The sequence below is a fragment of the Silurus aristotelis genome (assembly GCF_946808225.1).
Source record: "Silurus aristotelis genome assembly, chromosome: 7".
Taxonomy (NCBI): Eukaryota; Metazoa; Chordata; class Actinopteri; order Siluriformes; family Siluridae; genus Silurus; species Silurus aristotelis.
This window is the reverse complement of record NC_139580.1, coordinates 23173325-23194856: the sequence shown is the minus strand read 5'-3', so window position 1 is coordinate 23194856 and position 21532 is coordinate 23173325. Positions and strand designations below refer to the sequence as shown.

General features: G+C 36.5%; 1 protein-coding gene across 2 annotated transcripts; it reads right to left on the bottom strand.

The window, feature by feature from the left end:
* Positions 1–4853: 4853 nt before the first annotated feature.
* Positions 4854–19655, bottom strand: mov10l1 (Mov10 like RNA helicase 1). 2 transcript variants are annotated; one of them, XM_083546206.1, is made up of 27 exons: positions 19392–19655; positions 18832–18932; positions 17475–17662; positions 16729–16885; positions 16516–16628; positions 16176–16366; positions 15946–16086; positions 15354–15749; positions 12807–13007; positions 12548–12662; positions 12098–12275; positions 11917–11987; positions 11703–11794; positions 10646–10704; positions 10410–10516; positions 10220–10304; positions 9830–10011; positions 8572–8718; positions 8242–8363; positions 7993–8092; positions 7334–7480; positions 6909–7082; positions 6605–6754; positions 6413–6520; positions 5285–5425; positions 5107–5198; positions 4854–4937 (listed from the first exon to the last, which is right to left on the bottom strand). In XM_083546206.1, the coding sequence occupies exons 2-27, from the start codon at positions 18923–18925 to the stop codon at positions 4916–4918; spliced, it is 3573 nt and encodes a 1190-aa protein (XP_083402332.1). In that variant the 5' UTR covers positions 18926–18932; positions 19392–19655; the 3' UTR covers positions 4854–4915. The 2 variants fall into 2 exon arrangements, with proteins under 2 accessions (XP_083402332.1, XP_083402333.1); XM_083546207.1 differs by having other exon boundaries at positions 17475–17566.
* Positions 19656–21532: the final 1877 nt, after the last annotated feature.

Sequence of the window (21532 nt, the reverse complement as noted above, 5' to 3'; positions counted from 1 at the left end):
TCTTCATTGATCATTAGTTAACCAAAAACTCACCATGGAAAACTCCAGATTCTATTTACACAACAGGTGTCTGTAGTAGAAAAGCTTTATCCCATAAATGCCTCCCACATACAGCTAGTATATTGCTCAGTCTCCAATATATTAACTTTCAAAAGTCAGAGGCCTCCAGCTGCAATTGTTACCATCTATATGAGAACTTTATTCTTGGCTCCAGTTTTCAGACATGGAACCAAACTAAAATAGTTAATGAAAGCAATCAGACGGAGTAGACGGTGTGATTATTGTTAGAACTTGTGGTGCCATTTGAAGTGAATTAGGGGGGAAACGTTAGCTATGCCACCATGCGCCTTCTCCCACTCTTACGGTCCCTCAGTTCTTGAGTCTGCAGCCCTGTCACCCCGGCCCCAGCCTCGATGGCCCCTTTACTGCCCTGACTCAAGTTGGTGTAGACGGCAGTTAACAAGGGGACCTAACTGGGCAATTAGAGACACAGGCCCATTTTGGAAAACAATAGATCCCCCCCTTCTCTCATTGTAATCCCCCCCCCAGAAGCATGTTTGTCTTTCTAATAGCTCTCCTGCCCCTTTTTAGGTATTATGTTTGTGTTGTTAATGTATGGCCAGCCTGTAGAACACTAATGGGACCCATACAAACATATCTGTCAAATCTTTGTTTAACTTCTTGACTAAGTTGGTTCTGTTTGGGTTTTTTTTTTGTTACAAATAGTTGATATGCATATATTTTTATATAGACTGCAATGTAGAATAGTGTAGAATTGTGGAGCTGCAGCTAAATTATCAAAACGTAATAAGGATTAGGAACTATTATTGCCATTGATTATCTGCTTATCTATATAAATAATGCAAATATTTTAGCCTCTCTCATACACACACACACACACGTACACACAGCTGATCTATAAGCAAGCAGGGTTGGTTTCTTGGTATACTGCATTGACACAGTTATGAAGGATTTACATTACAATAATGTAACTGGTTCATAGAAGCCTTTGGGTTAAATAATAGATTGTAGAATAAAAGCTCAGTTTAAAACATTACTTGAAGAAACACACATTTGATCAGACTTTTAGTTAAAGGTATCGAGAGCACAGTGGACCCGTAAACACAAGTTTAACCTTAAGACTCCAGTGTCAGACTAGTTTCAAACAGCTTACTCACACCAGCGTATTACATCAAAGAGCAGTCATGCAGTCAGGCCTACTCTGATCTAAAAGCAGTCTCCACCTCAATCATTACAACTTTGCTGACACTTACATGTTACATGCACTGTACTTCCTTCTGTTTCTCTTTTATAAAATAAAAGAATCTCACAACCTCTATGCAACCAAATCCTTTTTTAACAGTTTTTATATATATTTATATATATATATATCTATATTGTTATATTTGTTGTAATATAAAAATTAGACATATATAATAAAATCATCTTGCGATTTGACTCTACTGCTCCTCCCGTCTAGTCTCTTGGTGTCCTTCTCCACTCTGTCTCTGCAAATAGTTATTGCCACTCAATTGTCGTATTCCAGACTTGGTCATGGAGACGCTGCCACGCCGAGATGTTCAGACATAGGACTGTCTGCAACCTACAGACTCTTTGACTCTGACAGTGCTCTCAAACTAAAGACTGAGAGACAGACCTTTTTTATGTATGCCAGAAATTTCATTCATTTAAAAATATATTTTTAAACATCTACCTTTCAACAAAGATGCACATATACCTTCACTTCCCTTGATAAAACCAAAACAATTTCCAAAAATACATAGGTCATCATGCAGTGCCTGAGGTATGGGATGTGCAGTTGTAAATGTACATAAAATATATAAATCTATGAATAAATATGTACAATCAAGTCCAACAATTTTGGATCACATTGAAAAATGTAAACAAAACAGAATACAATAGTTTGCACATCTGATTAAGCATTTATTTACAATAAAAAATATAGAAAAGATATAAATTTGTTCAAACTGAGGAAATGCACCATTATAAGGAAAAACTAAACTAAAATACAACTATAAAAAAAATTTGATAGGGCCATGTTTACCACGGTGTAGCATCGCCTTCTTCTTTTAACAACAGTCTATATTGAATAGACCAGTAGCTGGAATTTTGGGAGAGGATTACAGGATTCTTTCTGCTCAACTTCTTTGTCACATTTTTTGTTTCATTTTGCACCAAACATTAAAATTTATGAACGGTCTGGATTGCAAGAAGGCCATTTCAGCACCTGGGACTTTCCTACTACAGAGCCATGCTGTTGTAATCGATGCAATATGCCAGGGGTGTCACAGTGGGCCAAAATTAAAAACTGGGACGAAGTCGCGGGCCAAACTTAATATTTATTGAAGAATTTACTGCAATTGTGCATATTTTCTGTCTCTCCAGATATGTAATGTTAAACCTTTTCATATGGAAACAAACTTTAGTTTTGTATAAACATTGAATCTGGAACAACCAAAGTGTAATATTATAAACACATGAGAAATTACATTTAAAAAAAAAAAAACTAACATCAGCAGTATTTGTTTCTTATTATGTCTCTCTCTCTCTCTATCTATAGACTTTCTAATTCCTTTTTAATGTAAACCTTTTTTCACAGGCCAACAACAAAACAACCCAAAAAAACTTTTCCTTCAATTGAAAAAAGCAATCTTTAAACCATTTATACCAACAGTCCATGCCCTGGAGTAGAAAAAGTGCATAAAGACAAAATTCATTCAAGCTCAGTTTTTACACTCTGATTTACTCTGATTGGTTGAAGTCAGATACCTGCATATCTACTTAGATGCAAGAGCATCATGTCTGGGTTTAGGCTCTGAACTGAGGAAATCCTCAGGATTGAGTGAAGATGTTCATCATTGAGACTCCTGAGTGGTGTTTTGTTCATCTTTATAAAAGAGAACAGTTGCTCACACAGATATGTGCTGCTGAACATAGAGAGGATTCGAGCAGCTTGGGCACGGAGTTGGTGCAGTGTGTCGAGGAGGAAACATGGAAACTATGCAGCACACACAGTGTCGTACTTTGACTTGAGCGTGTCTCTACACTGGAGTTCAATTGGCTCCATTTGAAGGTTGGTTGGTGCGCTTTCCACGTCAACCACAAACGGATTACTGAGCAGATCAAATCTGCATTTCTGGGCTTCAAAGTCGGTAAATCGCGGAGTAAATTCAGCGCTGAGAACGTGGAGTTTTTCAGCGGTCTCGACTGACGCGCCAACGCACTAACAAAGCATTCTGGGATTTGTAGTATTAGCGGTGTATGCGTTATACACTGCACTAATACATATTTGATATGATCTTGCGGGCCAAATATAATTACACCGGGCCTGAGTTTGACACCCCTGCAATATGTAGTCTAGATAAAAGCATTTGTTGCTATAAAACCAGTACAAGTAGTCCCTAATTTACGATGAAGGTGCATTCTGATGAGTCATGGCATAGCCTAGATCAGTATGGGTATATAAGTATACTGTAATCTATTAATAATCTAACAAATTCCAGCAAATTACTCTACCTTAATGTTTAAACTTTACAGTATATATGTATTTGGAAGTGGAAGCGAGTGGAGGGTGGATTGATAAGAAGCGTGCTCTATTTCAGTGTCGGGCAACGAAGATAAAATGAAGAGAGACAAGAGCTAAAATTGGGCTTTAAAAGACTAAAAACACACACAAAAAAAATGTGCTCTCCAATACCAAGATTACTGAACTCCGTCGACCGCTGCCAAGAGCAAGAGTACACATCCTGTCAGCATCCCAACATATTGTAACATTTATTTGCAGCTACGTTTGTCTGCCACTCAAAACTTTCAATATCTATAAAAAAAAAATTTATCTTTTGTCATTAGATCTCAAAATCGTTACTCGAACCATCAAAACTTAATAACTGTTTAAACACTTTTCAGCATTTAAGGTATTGTGGCCTCTTTAAATGTGAGATCTGAATACCCTCAGATACAGGCTTTTGAACTGAGCACTTATAACATGCAAGATGGTCCCTCTCTTCTTTAGTCCAGAGGACACCGCATCCATGGTTTCCAAAAAAACATTTCCAATTTTGAATCATCTGACCACAGATTAGTTTTCCACTTTGCCTTAGTCCATTTTAAATTGGCTTTGGCCGAGAGAAGACATCATCGCTTCTGGCTCATGGTCACATGAGGATTTTTCTTGCATGATAGAACTTTAACCTGCATTTGTGAATGACACAGCAAACTGCGTTGCGTGATTTCTGGAGGCGTTTCTGAACCCATGCACTGATTTCCATTACAGAATCGTGCCTGTTGTTAATGCAGTGCTGCCCAAGAGCCCAAAGATCACAAGTATTCAACATTGTCCTACATTTATTTTGGAATCTTTTGATGTTAAGTGCTATGATTCAAAGTCGTCACAATTTAATGTTGAAGAACATAAGTTATTTCACAATCTGTAGGGGTTTTAATTTTTTTTTTTTTTTTTTTTACAGATTGGTGAACCTCTGCCTTTCTAAGATACTCTTTTTATACCCAATTATATTACTGACCTGTTGCTAATTAACCTAAGTTGCAAAATATTTCTCCATCAGTTTCATTTTCTAACACTTTTCCAGTCATTCGTTGCCCCGTCTCCCAACTTTTTGAGACGTTTTACAGACATCAAATAAAAAATTACCTTATTTCTTCCTTTAAATGATACATGCCCCCAATTTAAATATTTGACAGGCTTTTTATATTCTAAAGTGAATAAAATATGGGTTTATGAGATTGTAAAATGATTGCATTGTTTTTATTTTTACCAACTTGTTTTGGAATTAAGGTTAAAAAAAGAAACAAAAACCAGACACAGAACAGATTTTTTTATTTTTTTTGAAATACATTATATAGTCTAACCAGTTAAGAATTCTTCTTTATACTCCTACTTCTCTTTAGAAGCAGCCCTGTGGAGAAAAAAAAAATTCAAATAATATTTCATTATAATACAGTAGAGAGCTATTTTGCAAATTTCCCAATGTGATAAATAAATATAGTATTAAATATAGTAAATACAGTATGTATGAATTATATGCATACAAACACACACAAATAAAAATTTTAATTAGGTTTAACCTATTAGTGGTTAGGAGGGACACCGGAGGGTCACAACCAAGGTAAGCACCATTCTCATAGATGTACTGCAGCAGTGCATGAAAACATGGGTCCTGCAACATATGCACAAGCACACAAAATGACTAGAAATCATGCAATTTTGCAGATTCCTGAATCTCTGCAGACAATGCAGCATTACCTTGACCAGCACGTGTGGGTTGCCAATAACAATAAGAAGAGCTTTGGGTCGTGTGATGGCCACGTTGAAGCGTTTGGGGTTGGACAGAAAGCCCAGTGTACTCTGAATGTCATTGCTTGGTAATGCCTCAATGGAGCGCACCTACGGATTGGGAATGAGCTGAGATGTTAATAATAATAATAATACATAACTCTGTTCAATCATTTTCCTTGAGTTACCTGTAAATGCAACCCAAAACACGGACACAAAAGAAAAAAATGCAAATAAAATATACATGCATGATATATGCCCAATAAAAAAAAAAATCAGGTCAAATTCATATTTACATTTCCGTATCTGTTTTGAAAACTTATTACATTGTAAAACGATACATAGAGTGACCGTTATGTGAAAAGATTAAAAGAATAGCTGCTCAAACCTTTTCCTATGAGGGGGCGCAAAAAATCAAGATGGATGAAAATAAAGGATGAAGGATGAAAATAAATGTTGCATTACACAAAAAATTTTAAGTTGCCATGATTTCTCTCATTAATTATTTAATCTTATTGAAAAATGTGTAAATATCTAGAAAACATTACTCTAATCTGTGTAACTAATGCACTTTTATATTCAAAGTTCTATGTGATAAAGCATAATGAGAAACAATTCAATTTATTGCACAAAAACTCAATGCCTTATAAAGCTATTCAGTAAACTCTAATGAAACATGCAGCTAGTCCTTATTGTATTTTATTAATGCAGCATGCAGCTAGTCTCTCCCCCTCTTCTTATATATAGCATGGTGGGCCATAACAGAGGTCACCTTTGGGGCTCCTAGTTTGGGCATCTCAGAGTATTTCAGGCCTGTAACAATATCAGAGATGAAAACATGCTTAAACATGCTCTCTGAATGACTTTACAGTTTGTTGATCTGTAATCATTTTTTATCCTGGATCAGGGGGGGATAAAGCCCCGGTATCGCCAAGCTGCCAACTTTTGGGCTTAACACTCTGTGCTCCAGGGGTGCTGGACCATGGCTGACCCTGCGCTGACCCCAGTTTCCGATCAAGTTGGGATATGCAAAGAAAATAATTTCACTGTGCAGTAATGCATGTGTAACAAAGGTTATTCTTATATTTAAAGTGTTACCGTAGAGAGAATAATGACCAAGAACTCCTGTCCTTGGAATTCCTCAACTGAGCCAACCTTAATGTCAGCCAGCCCAGCCCTGTGCAGCAGCACTCGAATCTTTTCCACCTGATGACAGGAATAACGATTACAAATAAATTAATTCAATTACACACGAAGTTCATATGTACATGAATAGACAGCACAAGAGACCTGTTTTTTGTAAGGAGTGATGATGCCAATATCAGAAGCTGGTATTGGGTTGTAGAGTCTTTTTGCCAGCTGGCAACAGTAAAGCATGGCCTGCACTGCTTCTCCAGGGTTAAACCAAGAGGGGTTGGTAGCTTCCCTCATCTCTGTGCCCTTTAAAGAAACAATGCTTTACAATGCTTATTTATTAAAAATATGCGCTGTTATGCAACATCTTAGGCAGACGTCAAATAATGATTTTCTGTTCAAATCACATCATGCAAATGAAATCAAATTTAGCTACACATTGCTGTAAAGAAAGGCTCACCCTGACTCCATGGAAGATGAGAGGAAAGCCCTTGGTAGGAAGGCGGCTCCAGTGACACAGGGAGTCCACGACAGCTCTCTGTGAGCGTACACACAGCTCGCCACCGTAGAACAGCCGAGACGGTAGCTCCAGCAACACCTCATGGGAGCGGTAGTTATACACCAGCTTAGTCACCTAAAAAAAAAGTTATTTAAACTGCAGTTCCACTTGTGCTACCAAACAGAGCATGAATGTACATCTCTTGAGACTGTACAATTTATCTAAAGCATAAGTCTTACAAGCAACGATCACATGTTTCTAGTGTACCCTATTTCATGTGTCATGTAAAGTTAGTTTCTTTATCACATTTTCTTTCCTACAGTTGCAACAAAGCAAAAAAGTAGGGCTACGAGTTGATTTTGTGTGTTAATGTGTTAACTTTTCACCAGTAATGGATTGTAGCCCTTCTCAGTGCAGGAATACAGAGGGTTGGCCATCAGTCTCTCAAGCAAAGACACTCCCAGTCCAAAAGATTCAGCTAATTTAGACTTCACTACTGGACCCAGTTGCTTTGGGTCTCCAGCCAGGACTATCTTTATGAGAAAGGGGAAAAAAATAAAATAAAGGAAAATTCAGACAAAAAAAAATGTATGCCGAATATTGTATATTTACTGCTATTCAATTATATTTCTAAAGTTTTTAGGTTATTACGTCAGAATATAGTTAACAAACATAATAGAGGCCAACTAATATGGGTTTTTATCTGTCCGATGCCGATATTTAGAAATCAGGGCAGCCGAAGGCTTAGCAGACATGATTTTAAAAAAGCTACACAAATCCATTAGCAATGATCACATTTACAGTTCTAACTCTTCTGGTTTCCTGGTTAGGCTGGTGAATATAGACTACTGCCACCTACTGGTATATGAGAGTTACATTCTCACATGCAAGTGCAAAACGTGCACACAGTTTGGTGTGCTTAATGCACCAGCATAATAACGGCCTAATTCGCAGCACAATCGGCAAATGCCGATTAATTAAAAATGTAAAAAAAAAAAAATTGCCCTATTAACGGATTCGACTGCTAATACAGAATACTACTAACCTGTCCCGTCTTTTCAAACACCAGGCCAAGAGGAATCAAAGATTCAGGCTCTGTTGCTTGACCAGCCTCATCCAGAAACACATGAGTGAAATGGCCAACACTAAAAACCAAAATAATAAATAAAAAAACACCATACGTCTAATTACAATTTCACAATTTAGGTGATGCTTCAGAAACCATAGTATATGTTCACTAGTGCACATTACTCTTGGTAAACAATTTACAAGAATATCTAGAACTAGTTCTCACCGTAAACCAATCTGGTAAAACATGCCAGCACTGGTGCAGGTGCTGACAACAATACGATGGAAAGAAGCATGGCGTACATCCTCTCCAGCATGGCAGTACTGCCGCAAAACCTCGGGAATAAACTGCAAGCATACAGGGAACAAAATCATTACCAGGGAAAAAACTAAAAGAACATAAAATGTTTATTTAGTTTCTTAGCCTTCTTGTCCAAAAACCTGGACCTTCAAAATCAATAATGTGGTTTGGGGATAGAAATTAAGAATAAAAAAAAAAAAAAAAAACAGCTACAAGTTATGTAGTGTATCAGTGCACTCGCTGAGACTGCAGTACCTCCTCCATCCTGCAGGTGGCATTGACCCGTGCCATGCTGGCATCTTTCAGGTAGCCGCTCTCATGCAGACGGATACAGATGAGATCTGCAGCACTGTTAGACGGAGTGCACACCAAAACACGACTCCCAGGCACACGATAATACACCTGCATATGAATACATCCATAATTAATACTTCGGACTATGAGAAATAAATCATCAGTTAAAGTATGGGGAAAAAAAGCAGAAATACATCAACCAAGCATAACATTACAACATTATGATCGGTAAAGTGAATAACATTGATCATCTCTTCTTAATGGCATCTGTACTAGTACTGTAAGTGGGATATATTAAGCAGCATGTGAATATCTACACTGAAGCTCTTGTGGGATGTTCCTGGTCTGCAGTGGTCAGTATCTATCAAAAGTCGCCCAAGGAAGGAACAGTGGTGAACCAAGGGTCATGGGCAAGTGAGGGCTCACTGATGCATGTGGGAAGCGAAGTCCCGCTTGTGTGGTCCGATCCAACAGACAAGCTCCTAAAGCTCAAATTGCTAAAGAAGTTAATGCTGTTTATGCTTAATGGGTCAGGACTGTTTTGGCAGCAAAAGGGGGACCAATAAAACATTAGGCAGGTGGTCATAATGTTATGCCTGTTCGGTGTATCCGACATGCATATTTTTAATGGCAATTCAAAATTCTTTTCCAGTTTTCAACAACCAAGTACTTGATTGACAATTTGGTCAATGCCACGGCATCACTCACAGCCAGGGGGTCATTCAGAAGGTTGTTAAGCTCATGTTAACTAATCCATGTTCAGTAAACACCTTATCAAGGCTACAGAGGAACTGGAGCCTATCCATGGAACACTACAAACATGCTCACAGAGTGGAACATCATGCAGCATCATGCCACATGTTCACACACTAACAACAAATTAACCTTCACAAAGTTTGGTTTGGCCAAACAAGCACTCAGGAACAACTGCATTCTGGGTCCACAATTTTTTTTATACAAATACTAATCCTGCATGTTTGCTCCAAGTCAACATGGACAACAATCTTACATTTTCAACATTTTGAGAAACACATGCCGCAAAGAACTAAAGCTGTTGAGATCTTACTTAGCATTAGTATAGTGATCCTGATTAAATATATTAGATTATATTAAATTATATAAATAAGTGAGTGTATATTGCAAATTATTTAGTATTGTCTGAAAAATGCCCCATAAGAGCAGACAAACAAGACAAATGTGTCAGTCAGGTGATATGTACCTGCAGTATGGCTTCTATGAGTGTGATAGTTTTGCCTGTGCCTGGTGGGCCAAAGAGCACATATGGAGTGGGGCGACACTGTCCACTGAGAATGCGTTTGACTGCCTCCTTCTGAGCAGGGTTAAGATTGCAGTTAAAGAACTTGCCTGGGTCTGGAACGGGCTTAGCAGCTGTGCACAAATCTGACAAAAAAATTAAAATAAATAATCATGCCCAGACTTTACACCTCCTAAGCTGTGATCAGTGGTGACAAGAATAAAAAGAAAGCAATTCTGTTGGGTGCAGACTTTTTTTTTTTTTTTTTTTAAACGACAATCTGATTTAAATACAATTATTCATTCACCCTTTTTTACAAAATTAGATTAAATAACATGCTCAAATCTGGCCTACCTGTTTTTGTCTGTGTTGCCACAGAGACCATGTCCATGGTCAGAGAAGATGGCTTCCCTCCGTTCTCACAGGATTTTTCTCCACCCTGAAAACACCATTTTACTATTATCAGTGTAGAACATACAAGTTGTCCACCTAAATATCTGTATTACAACTAAAAGGCTTAAATCACTTAACAAAATATTTATACTTTATCTTCCTTGGATGTTTTGTTTTCATCCTGCTTGGATGACATTTCAGGCTCCCATTTACCTGTCCACAAGGGGCTCTGCAGCTGCAAATATCTGGGGAAGAGTACTAACAAAAAAGAAGAACTGTTTCAGCAGACATACTCATCTTGCAGGAACAGTTGCAGAAATGATACATGAGAAAAAAATAAAAAGAAAGGAGAATTGAAGAGCGAGTTGTTTCTCAGCTTTAGATCACCATTCTCTCCTAAGTGTTTGGTCTGTTCCAGAGCATGGTGGCATCTTCTCATAGGCTGTCTGAATTTGAGGACAAAAAGATAAAAATGAATGAGGAAATTAACACAAGGGATAGTTAGAGATGTCAAGTAAGTAAAATACACAATTTTTTAAAGCAGCATTATGTTTTCAGTTATTATTGTATATGTACCTCAGTGATGTATTGACTAAGCCTTGAAATGGGTTAAAGCCAGTGGGGTTGCAAATTGGAGGAAAATTTCCAGGATATTTACATGGGAATTTTAAGATTTATATAAACTATCATATACAAGAAATATTAATATTTGGTTTCAACATAAGCTGTTAATTGTAAGTAGAATAAATTAAATATATTTCCTAATATATTTCACAATATTACTGTTTGGTTCTGTATCTTTGATCAAATAAATGCACTTTTTAAAAACATAATAAAATAGTAGTGTGTCCAAACTTTATCACTACTGTACTTCTGTATGAGAACAGAAAACAAACAGAAGGTAGAAGAGCATTACATCTTGAGCGAGCTAGCCTCAAATTCTTATTGTGCTAGCTTATATTTAGCATATATGGTTTACTGGCTAGCTGCTCAATAAACACATATTGGTATTTGCTAGTTAAGCTTCAATACCTTAGATAATTTATATTCACCCAAGTAATATCAATTCATTTGAATGGATGTAATCTGAATCGAATGCAAAACTGTGGCTTCAATATTCCTGTGGCACTGTAGTATGTGTGCTGTGTGCACGTGATTAACTAATGTACAGGGTTGAACTTCAACTGAAATTGCATGAAATCTGGTTGTTTTAACCAGGATTATCCTGTAAGAACTACATTTAAATTCCCTGTTATAGGCTAATCTGCCATTTTGAAAATTCACAGTTTATTCCTGTTAATTCCCATAAAAAATAAAATAAAATAAAAAGATTTCCAGTCTTGAAAAATCCTGAAATTTTGCAACCCTAGTAGTGAATCTGAAAACTCATTACAGCTCTACTGTTTTGTTTTTGTTTTTTTATCATCAATGATAGGATAGTTACCTGTTGTAAGTGAACTCGACATCCAGTGGCTCCCCTAAGTAGTTATTCAGAAATGCCGAATTTACCCGCAAACTCACATCCTCCTCATTGATCTGTAGGCGTCAAGAAACAGCAAACAAAACTATACACATATAAAGACAATTTTATACAGGTTAAATTAAGTACAGATAACACCATTTTTTGTAATATAATTGTACCCTAAATTAACGAGCACCTCAGTAACATAGCCGATATACTGTATAGCAAATCCTCCATTGTATGGATTCTTCAGAACAACTTTGTCTCCTATTAAAGATCAGACACACACAAAGATTTAAAACATAAAATATGCTTCACACAAAAATAAATAAAAAACACGACTTGAGTATGCTGCACTAACAAACAGGACACCACACCTATGAAAAGACTTGGCCTTCCTTCACTCAATCCAGGCACCTCCAGGTACAAGGACCCTGTTCCTTTTTTTAAGAGGGCACCAATGATACTGAACTCTCTAAGCTCTCTTTCAGCCTGCAACTCCTCCAGCCAAAGCAGAGTAGAAAAACGAGGCACCATGGAGGAAGGACACAGTGGCTGCAGATGGAAGGAGGACATGAGTGTTTCAAGTTTTTTCATGGAGCCTGAAAGCTGACAATAATACCCGAATATGAGCGTTTTCTGTAGTGTACTTTACACAGATTCTCCTCTCTTTACTTTATTAATATTTGTGTTTGAATTTTTGGAGGTATATATTTAAATACTTTAGTCAGCTTCCAGGCTCCATATCTTTTCAAGGTGATGCATTATACACTTTTGAAAGCAGAGACTTTATTCTGAGCAGTCAAACCCTATAAACGATCCGTTACCTCCCCAAGAGCAGGCTGAACTGCCAGTACATCGGTTTTGGCCTCCAGACAATCTCTCAAGGCCTGTGGCACTAGGTAGCTTCCCAAGAAATTAGTTAGATGCCTTCTTACCAATCTGATGAGGAAAACACAGTCGAGCACGCATTCTCATAAAAACAAAACTCGGAGACTGACTTTAAAAAAAATTAAGTTTCTGTATTTGCATCCGTCATCACCAAAAATATACACCCTTATGCTGGAATTTATTTGGAACGCTGACCTGACTGGAGGTGCAGGAGCCATGACAGTGACCATTCGAGCAGTGGGATGTTGTGAAGATGTCAGATGGGCAGCTGGAAAGTAAGGGGCACTGGGCTTCAACAACCTTTCCTCTACACTGCTCACAGAAACCTCCAAGCGCCTCCCAATGGTAAACGAAGAGAAGCGCAGCAACAGCAGCTCTGCACACCGCCCCAGGTTTCTACAGAGCACAAACGTGTCTTATTAAAACTAAAACAAAACAAAAAAAAAGGGGTATATCTTTAAATCTTTTTGTAATGCACTTTCTATATTATGTCTTTTATTAACATATATATAAAAATATTATTGCATATCAATCCACAGAGGAGCATTAAAACTGTTTCACCATATGAACGCATATCAACGTAACCACTTTAATACACATGCATATATGAAAATAATTAGGCCTGAACAGGAAAACCTTTAGCAGGAGTTAAAATGCAAATGATCATATCGTTGATCATGCATAGATTTTTTAAGGGAATGTCTACATTTACATTTATTTTAGATACAGAATGATACTCTGCTATGTTATTTCTTTTTATTATACATGAGACCATATCGAATATCGGTTTATGGTAATATTTCGATTTTATTGGTTACAAGCTTTTATCTGAAACAGTCTATACATGAATTGGTAGATCAACTCCACCTGGACATTCTTCCACCTCCTACTTGCACACAGCTTTAGAATTACTGGCCTGATTCATATGGCTTTAAATAATTCTATAAAAATCCTTAAATATAATTTCTAACCCAATTATATTTCTTTTTAGTGGAGCACTATAATCTTTGTCTTTCTTCACACCATAGCTATTAGCAGAGGTGGGATGTAACTTAAGTAGATTTTTCTGGTATCAGTACTTCTATTTTTTCAGACAACTTTTTACTTTCACTCATTACATTTTTACACAAATTTCTGTACTTTCTACTTATATTTTCAAAAACAGGCTCGTTACTTTAGTTTTAATCTTTTGGGTGAAGTCAATATTTTTTTTTTCCTCACTGCATGCTTTTTTTTTTCTTCAAATCTACCACTGGTGTATCATTTGCTGGCTCTCACACACCACAGACGTACACTAGTTTATGAAGCTAACAACAAGCAAGACAAGGCAACAAGAATTCTGAGGTTAACATGGATGAGACGGAGGGAGTCAGCGATGTAAACATGACTGAGAACAGAGACATTCCTGATCATCATTTTTCTCTGTTTGTGTTCTATATGGTGGTTGTTCGGCCTGGACACATTCATTAGATAACAAAATTTGATTCGTATTAATATATTAATTAGGGCTGACAAAATTAACGCGTTAACGCAAATTTATATTAACGGTGATAGTTTTATTAACATACACGCATTTCCATGAAAAATATAAATAAATATAAAAAGAGGCGAAATTAAAACCTTCAACCCGACACACGTTTATTCATGACGTCCTTTTTTCACTCGGATATAAAAATAAATAAATAATTTAACTCCACTAAAAAGAAATTTTTAATCAGTAAACATGTTTTATCGAAGTCTCAAATCAGCACCAAAATCCACCATGATGCACACAATCAACCCTCTGTGGTCGACGCGTTTTGTGCCATTTTTCCCCTCATAAAAGCGAGTCTTTTTTGATTGTACAGATAAGAGCAATACATCAGTTGGATCTGTAAATGGTCTATTTTTATCTGTATACACTCATAACAAAATGCTGTGCTTTTGTAAAATAAAGAAAACACAGTGTGGCTTTCTGCCGTCTCAGTCATCTATTTTCAGACATAAATAAAACAACCTGAATCTCAGTGAATACCTGCCTCACAGACAATTATAATAATAGAAAGCTCAAAATGTCTAAATATAAAAAAAATATATTCTCTGATTATGTAATCTGTATGCAAGTTAGAAGAGGTACAGTTTCTCCTGAAGATTAACGTAATTCAAAACACCGTAATTACTTTAAAACATTACCAAGAATATTTTGTCTTCATTAAGAATGGTTTCACTAATAATAAATATACATTTGCATCTATATCTGTCTATGCTCATGTTGATAAAAATATAAAAAAACTTTTAAAATATACATTTAAGGTACATTTAGAACATAAAAATGTACAATTAAGCTTTGTTTAATGTTGAGTTAACTCATGACAATCATGCCATTAATCAAGATTAAATATTTTAATTGACAACCCTAATATTAATGAGACGTGGCACCCAGTTACCAGCATGACACTAAAACAAGAATTAGTAATGGCTTTTTACTTAAAAACACATCAAAGCCCAAACTTCTTTACTTTATCTTGAGTAAAAAAGTGTAGTCAGTACTTTAACTTTTACCAGAGTCTTTAAGACATGAGTATCTGTACTTCTACTTTAGTGAAGGCTGTGTGCACTTTTGCCACCTCTGGCCACTAGTGTTTGTTGCACAAAAAGAAAATTGTCAGTCACATTTGACCCCAAAGACAATAACATTTAGAAAACTTCAGGTACATCTAATTGTTGTTAAAGTAAAAATATCTCTTTTAATCATTCACTTACTTAGCATGGCAGCCTATAGTGATGGACACCTTCTCCCCTGGTAATATGCTCAGATTTCTCTCTATTGCCCGCAAACGTGGTGCCTCCTCAGCATTATCTGTAACCTCTTTATCAATATCTTCCACAAAACCATTTTCATGTCTTTCCCCATTTTCCCCAACAGGTACAGAGGAAGAACTGGGGAACTCATAGAGGCCATGCCCTGATCCAATGCCTCTTCCAGATACCTGGAGGAAGGGCATGTAGGGGTTGGTTGGGATGCTTTGTTGAAGCTTGGAGTTTGATGTAAGGTCAGTGTTGGCGTAACGTGGCGTCAGTCTAAATGAAAACTGCTCCTCCGAGTCCCAGCCAGCAAATTCACACCACTTCAGTTTGTGGGTTTCTGAACCAGTATTGCTGAACACAAAACCAAAGAAGAATTATTATATAAAATATAATACTATTTAAAGAATAATCCTGTTAGATGCATTTCATATGTACAATTTTATATGCAATATTTACATAAAAAAAAAAAAACATCAGTAAAAAAACAAACAAAAAAAACGGACTAAAATATTTTCTGTGCGAGGCAGAATTTGTCTCATTTACTCACTGAAGAAATATAAGCAGCTCTTTACTCTCCCCCAGCCACAAAGATCCAAAATGTGTTTTCTCACTGACCACAAGCCCCCCTTTATTTTTTAGCAACGTCTGGATTTCAGCTTCCGGCAATATAGTCTCCGACCCATTCACCCTAATGTGATGAAAAGCAATAAATATTCTGTTTATGACTTAAGGAATAAGTGGACAAATTAAAGAACAATGGAAAATAAGGGCACTAGCCTGTGTTTATCAATGGGGGCCATACAGAGTGCCCTCCAGCAATACAATGACTGACTGCTCTCCACCACCACAACGCTCACTGCATCTCCTTGTGCGGGTTTGTATCCAGCTGGCAACAGCAGTGAGTCCATATTGAAAAACACACTGTCTCCAACAACCCCACCGTTGCCAAACACACGAGACACATGCATCTGAAAGGCAGAGAGAAGGACAGGAGTGTTATTTTACGTGAAGATGAAATTCCATCATTCCTAGAAATCGACAAACTGAAATAAGAAATACATTTTACTAAATAAACACGAGGAACTGGAATATTAGCTCTGTGTGTGTTTGGACTGACTTGGTCCATGCGCTGGTATCGTAGCGGGGCAACAGTTCGAGCCTGACTGCTCCAATCTGTGGGGCTAATGAAGTATTCTGCCTGCACCCAATCTCCTTTAATGGGCTCAAAACCTAAAAGGAAAAGACATTACCGGATAAGCTTATTTCAGTCGACTAAAATCATATTACAAATAATACAGCATTATATGTAAAACAAGTATTGATGCATAACCTTCACACAGGGCTGATCGGGGAAAATACGTCGTCTGATTAATAAATCCGCCATCTTTATTGCATGATGTTACTGTTCCAATCAGAGCCCTGAACTTATTAGCGTCCGTTTCAAGTGAGGAACTGCCTCCTTCCCATGTATCAATTTGCCTTTCCACCTGTAGAAAGAATTAAATAAACATTCTATAGAGTATATGCCCATGGCTGATATTTCCAAAATATACATATTCAATTCAGTATGCAGGAGAAACACCTAGTGTGATATATTTAAGCCAGTAAAGTTTTTAATTTAAAGTAAGGTTATGGTTCTTGGTAAAATGCCATGTGATTAGTGGTGAACAGTAAATGTAATTGGTTACTGTACCTAAGTAGCTTTTTAGCATACCTTTACATTCTTACCGAAATATTTCCATTTGGGCAGACTTTTACTTTTACTTCAACTTCACTACATTTAAAAATATCAGTTGTTCCGTTTTATTTATTAGTGGATAAAAACTTAACTGGTCAAACACACAGCAATCCACCAATCAGAGTAGAGCTCAGGCTCTGTAAGTACATTTGAAGGCAAATACATTTGTACTTTTACTCAAGTGTAAATTTAAAGGGAAACTTTTAGATTTACTGGAGGAATATTTTACCTAATCTGTACTTTAACTCGACTACATGGTTTGTGTACTTCATCCACCACTGCATGTGGAGAATAAAAAACAAAATAAAAAAAGTAGTAAAGAAATGCAAGGTGCAAACCCGTAAAGCCCTCCACCCTCCATGGGTTCCATCTTGAACAGCCAGAGCACTAACAGCATCACCCACATGCAGAGGCACTCCTCCAAGCACCTCTTCAACAGTGAAGTACACAGAATGATCAATCAGCCCGTAATTCTCGCATAGATGAGTCACTACACTACCTCGCATTTGTCGAATCTCCTCCATACCTAGATATATAAAAACAATACATTATTTTATTAGAATGAAAAAGACAGGGGGTATATGATGGAAAAAATAGCTAATTGATGTATATGAATTCAGGAATACATGTATATCAAGACATTAGTGAATATGGATTACCAGAGTAATCTTTCCAGAGATTTCACATGAATTACATGATTTATAAAAAACTACACAAACACTTCACTGTTGCACCAAGACAGTCCCAAATCATCATGATTTAAAAAAATTGGTCAAGTTTAATTGCTTATTGTTTGTACATCAAAATGCATTTAATGAGGCCCATTTAAACTAGCAAAGCTGGCTTTAAGTTGTATGATTTGGGCCTTATGTTGCCGTTATGGTTTCAAAATCGCACACCAATCATAATTCTTTCATCAGTTAAAATGTGCAATCTAAAGAGTATTCTGTGGCGTGCTCACCAGAAACCAATTTGGTGTCATTACGACCAAAGTCTTGTGAAAATTGTCATACACTGTTACAAAGCCAGCTGTGGAAGGATGGTTTGGGATTATGGCAAAAAAAAATATAGAACTGCTACAAACACAGTAGAGAAAAAAAAAAAGATTTTGCCAATCCATATGCCTACAGATCCCTTTAAAGTATAATTGTTTAGGAATCCTGATTTACTGCACGACCCTGAATTGTCAGGATTTAGGATAATGGATCATCATTTAATCTGAAAAGCGGAACATGCCACAGTAATGAACATTCCTAGTCCATTACTGAATTTTAACAGGATCTCAGACAGTATGAGAAGTAATAATCATAAAAAACAGCAAAAAAAAACTGACCTCAGTAATCATTTTCCTGTTTATGCTCAAATTCACTCACCAATATGAGATCTGTCGTAGATATTATAAAGTGCAGGTCATTTAGACTAGATGAGTTTATTTTAAAACTTAATCTCTATAATAAATTAATAAATCAGGCCAACTTGATAGGTGTGGCAATTTTATTTGTAGTTGATTGAATTAGACACTTATCAAAAATGCTTACTTATAATTGTCTAATTTGGCTATTTTAATTGTTACTACCTTTTTATTGGTATAATGATTTGATGAGGTGTGTGTGTGTGTGTGTGTGTGTGTGTGTGTGTGTGTGTGTGTGTGTGTGTGTGTGTGTACACCTGTGTTTTGGAGAAGGCCTGTCTTACCTGTGCTGTAATAAAAGCCATCCGGTTCCTCATCCACTGTCCTCCAAAGAGGAGAAAGCAGCTTAGAGATGAGAAACTTTACAGCAGACACCATGTCCTCACTGTTTATCACAGATCAATTAATCAATCAATAAAAAGAGACATTCACAAAGCATATAATCTGAAATAACGAACATGGCAGTAGGATTTTATATTACAATTTTATACATACACATATATATATATATATATATATGTGTGTATGTATAAAATTGTAATATATAATCCTACACTAATATAATCCTACACTAAGTATTTTATAGATTGTAAATTTTATAAAATGTACAATCTATAAAGTTCTTAAGTGTCCAGCACCAATTGACCAATCGTTAGCTTGAAAAAAGTTAGCTTGCTAAGTTAATATAGAAACTGGTTAGCTGAGTGTTTTTCTTTTTTTTTAATCACAATTCTTGACAAACAGCACTTACTACTGCTGCTACAGCCAAAATACAACACTATTACATATATTAATTGCAGTATAAAACATGTTCCCAGGTCTGTTAATGAGATAATTTAATTACCTCCTTATAGCTGTATCAATAGATAAAACACGTGCGCGCGCCAAACTTCCACACACTACCGCGGACCAAATAAAGAGTGAATATAAAATAAAGATATAGTAAAGGTAGCTGAGTATATAATCTGCTCAAATACACTTCGCAGTATATAATGAAATTAAGTGTGCTGGCGTTGCTTCCCGGTAGGATGGTGAACTCTAGACTCGCTCCGCATCTACACTCCAACTGCTGCCAAGAAACGTCTGGAGTCGTTTCAGTGAACCGAGTCATTTGAGTCAGTTCAGGTAAATGATTCATTTACCAATTAGTTACAGGGGGTGCTCAGATGTACGGTTTAATCAAGTAAAAATTGTTAGTTGTGTAAAAAGATTAGATTAGATTAGATTAGATTAGATTAGATTAGATTAGATTAGATTAGATTAGATTAGATTAGATAGTTGGTTAGTTAGGAGTGGTGGGCCATCAGGCCCAGCAAGGCCTTCTCTGTTGGTTTCAACTCTATCCGAATCACTGACTTATAATTAAATATATGTTTTTGTCCATTGATATGTATATATGCAATATTCTGAGACCCATTAGTCTATTCTTTTAAGTTTTGGTTAGAGTTTCTGTCCAATCAGATTTCAGCCGTCACGTGTTGCCGGGCCCAAAGATATCCATCTGCTGTAAACCCTTCAAAATGCAGACTGCTGGCACCCTGTAGATTCAAATCCATGTTGTTAGAAGGCTGGTCAGATTTCAAGTTGGCCACTCTGAGGCCCTCAAATAAAAAAAGGTATTTTCACATTCTTTGATTCAATGGTCAGAGAGCGCACTATTTAGAGCTTGCAGCCTGCATCTGTAGCAAACTGCAAAAGGTAATTGATATGAGTGGATTTAAATTAAATTAAAAAGCTAGGGTTTTTTTTTTTTCATTACACAATGGCTGACTGAGGAGAAGAAATTGATTTGGTCACAGATAAACTTTACAAGCTGGACTTTTTAAGAAAAGCTAGACATTGTAAGGAAAGGTCAGTCAAAAAAATCATAAATTTTTTTTTTTTTGCGAACCATTTATACTTTTGCATTTTCTTTCCTGTCGTATTTGCAGAAAAACACACAATTTGCTTCATATTTAAATCCTGTGAAAAACCATATAGCACAGAAAAAAATGCACAGTCATTTAATGAGGCTTATATTCAGCTTCTGCTAGAGATGATGTATGCAGGTGTTTCAACTGTTGCTGCAGTAAAATGAAACTTGTTGAATTGTGTTCATTGGGATTCTTGTTTTAATCCTTGTATGGAGTTTGGGTTTGATTTTTTATCAAAAGAAAAATAATACGATTAATTACGGGAACCATTATTTATTTGCTCATACTCTATCCCAGCTGCAAATTGGGGGCGTGACACTATAAATATATCTTTGCCAGTGTGGGTGCTTATCATAACTATTCAAGATGGCCAAAAGATTCTCTTCCAATGATTTTGCAAGAGAGAGAAGTGTGTGATAATGATGATGTAGAGGAAGAAGTTTCAGAATGTGAGGATCACATTTTTTAAAATGACAGTGCCTTTGAGGAAGATGAGATGGAGCATCAGCTAGTTCTCAAACGGTAAGGAGCATCAGGACCAGCCTATCAGCAGCCAGCATCAGGACCAAAACAAACCCATCAGCAGCCAGCAAATGAAGAAATATGGATTTAAAAAAAAAAATTGATAGTCAAGAAATGGGCCACACCACATGGCTGCCAATGTGATAAGGATGCAACCAGGGCCAACACAGATAGTAGTTACTCATGTGCAGGACATCAATTCTTCTTTTGAGCTTTTTATCACAGTTTCCATCAAGAAAATTATTTTGGATTACACTAATTTAGAAGGACACACAGACAGTAAAACTCTGCCCCTCAGGTGTTGTATAGGCTGAATAAAATGGCAATGTGTTCAATGGGGTTGATGTGTTCTTTAGACTGACATGGTTACTGATTTTCTTTTTTAATTACATTAAAAAAAAAAAAAAAAAAGTAGCACTTTAATTCATAAATGTGATCTAACAAGAGTAAAAAGCAATTAACCATATATGCTGTTTATATTGGTTAAAATTGAGATGAATTAAGCGTCTGTTGAGTATTTTATCATACATTATTTTGAATGTGTTGAATT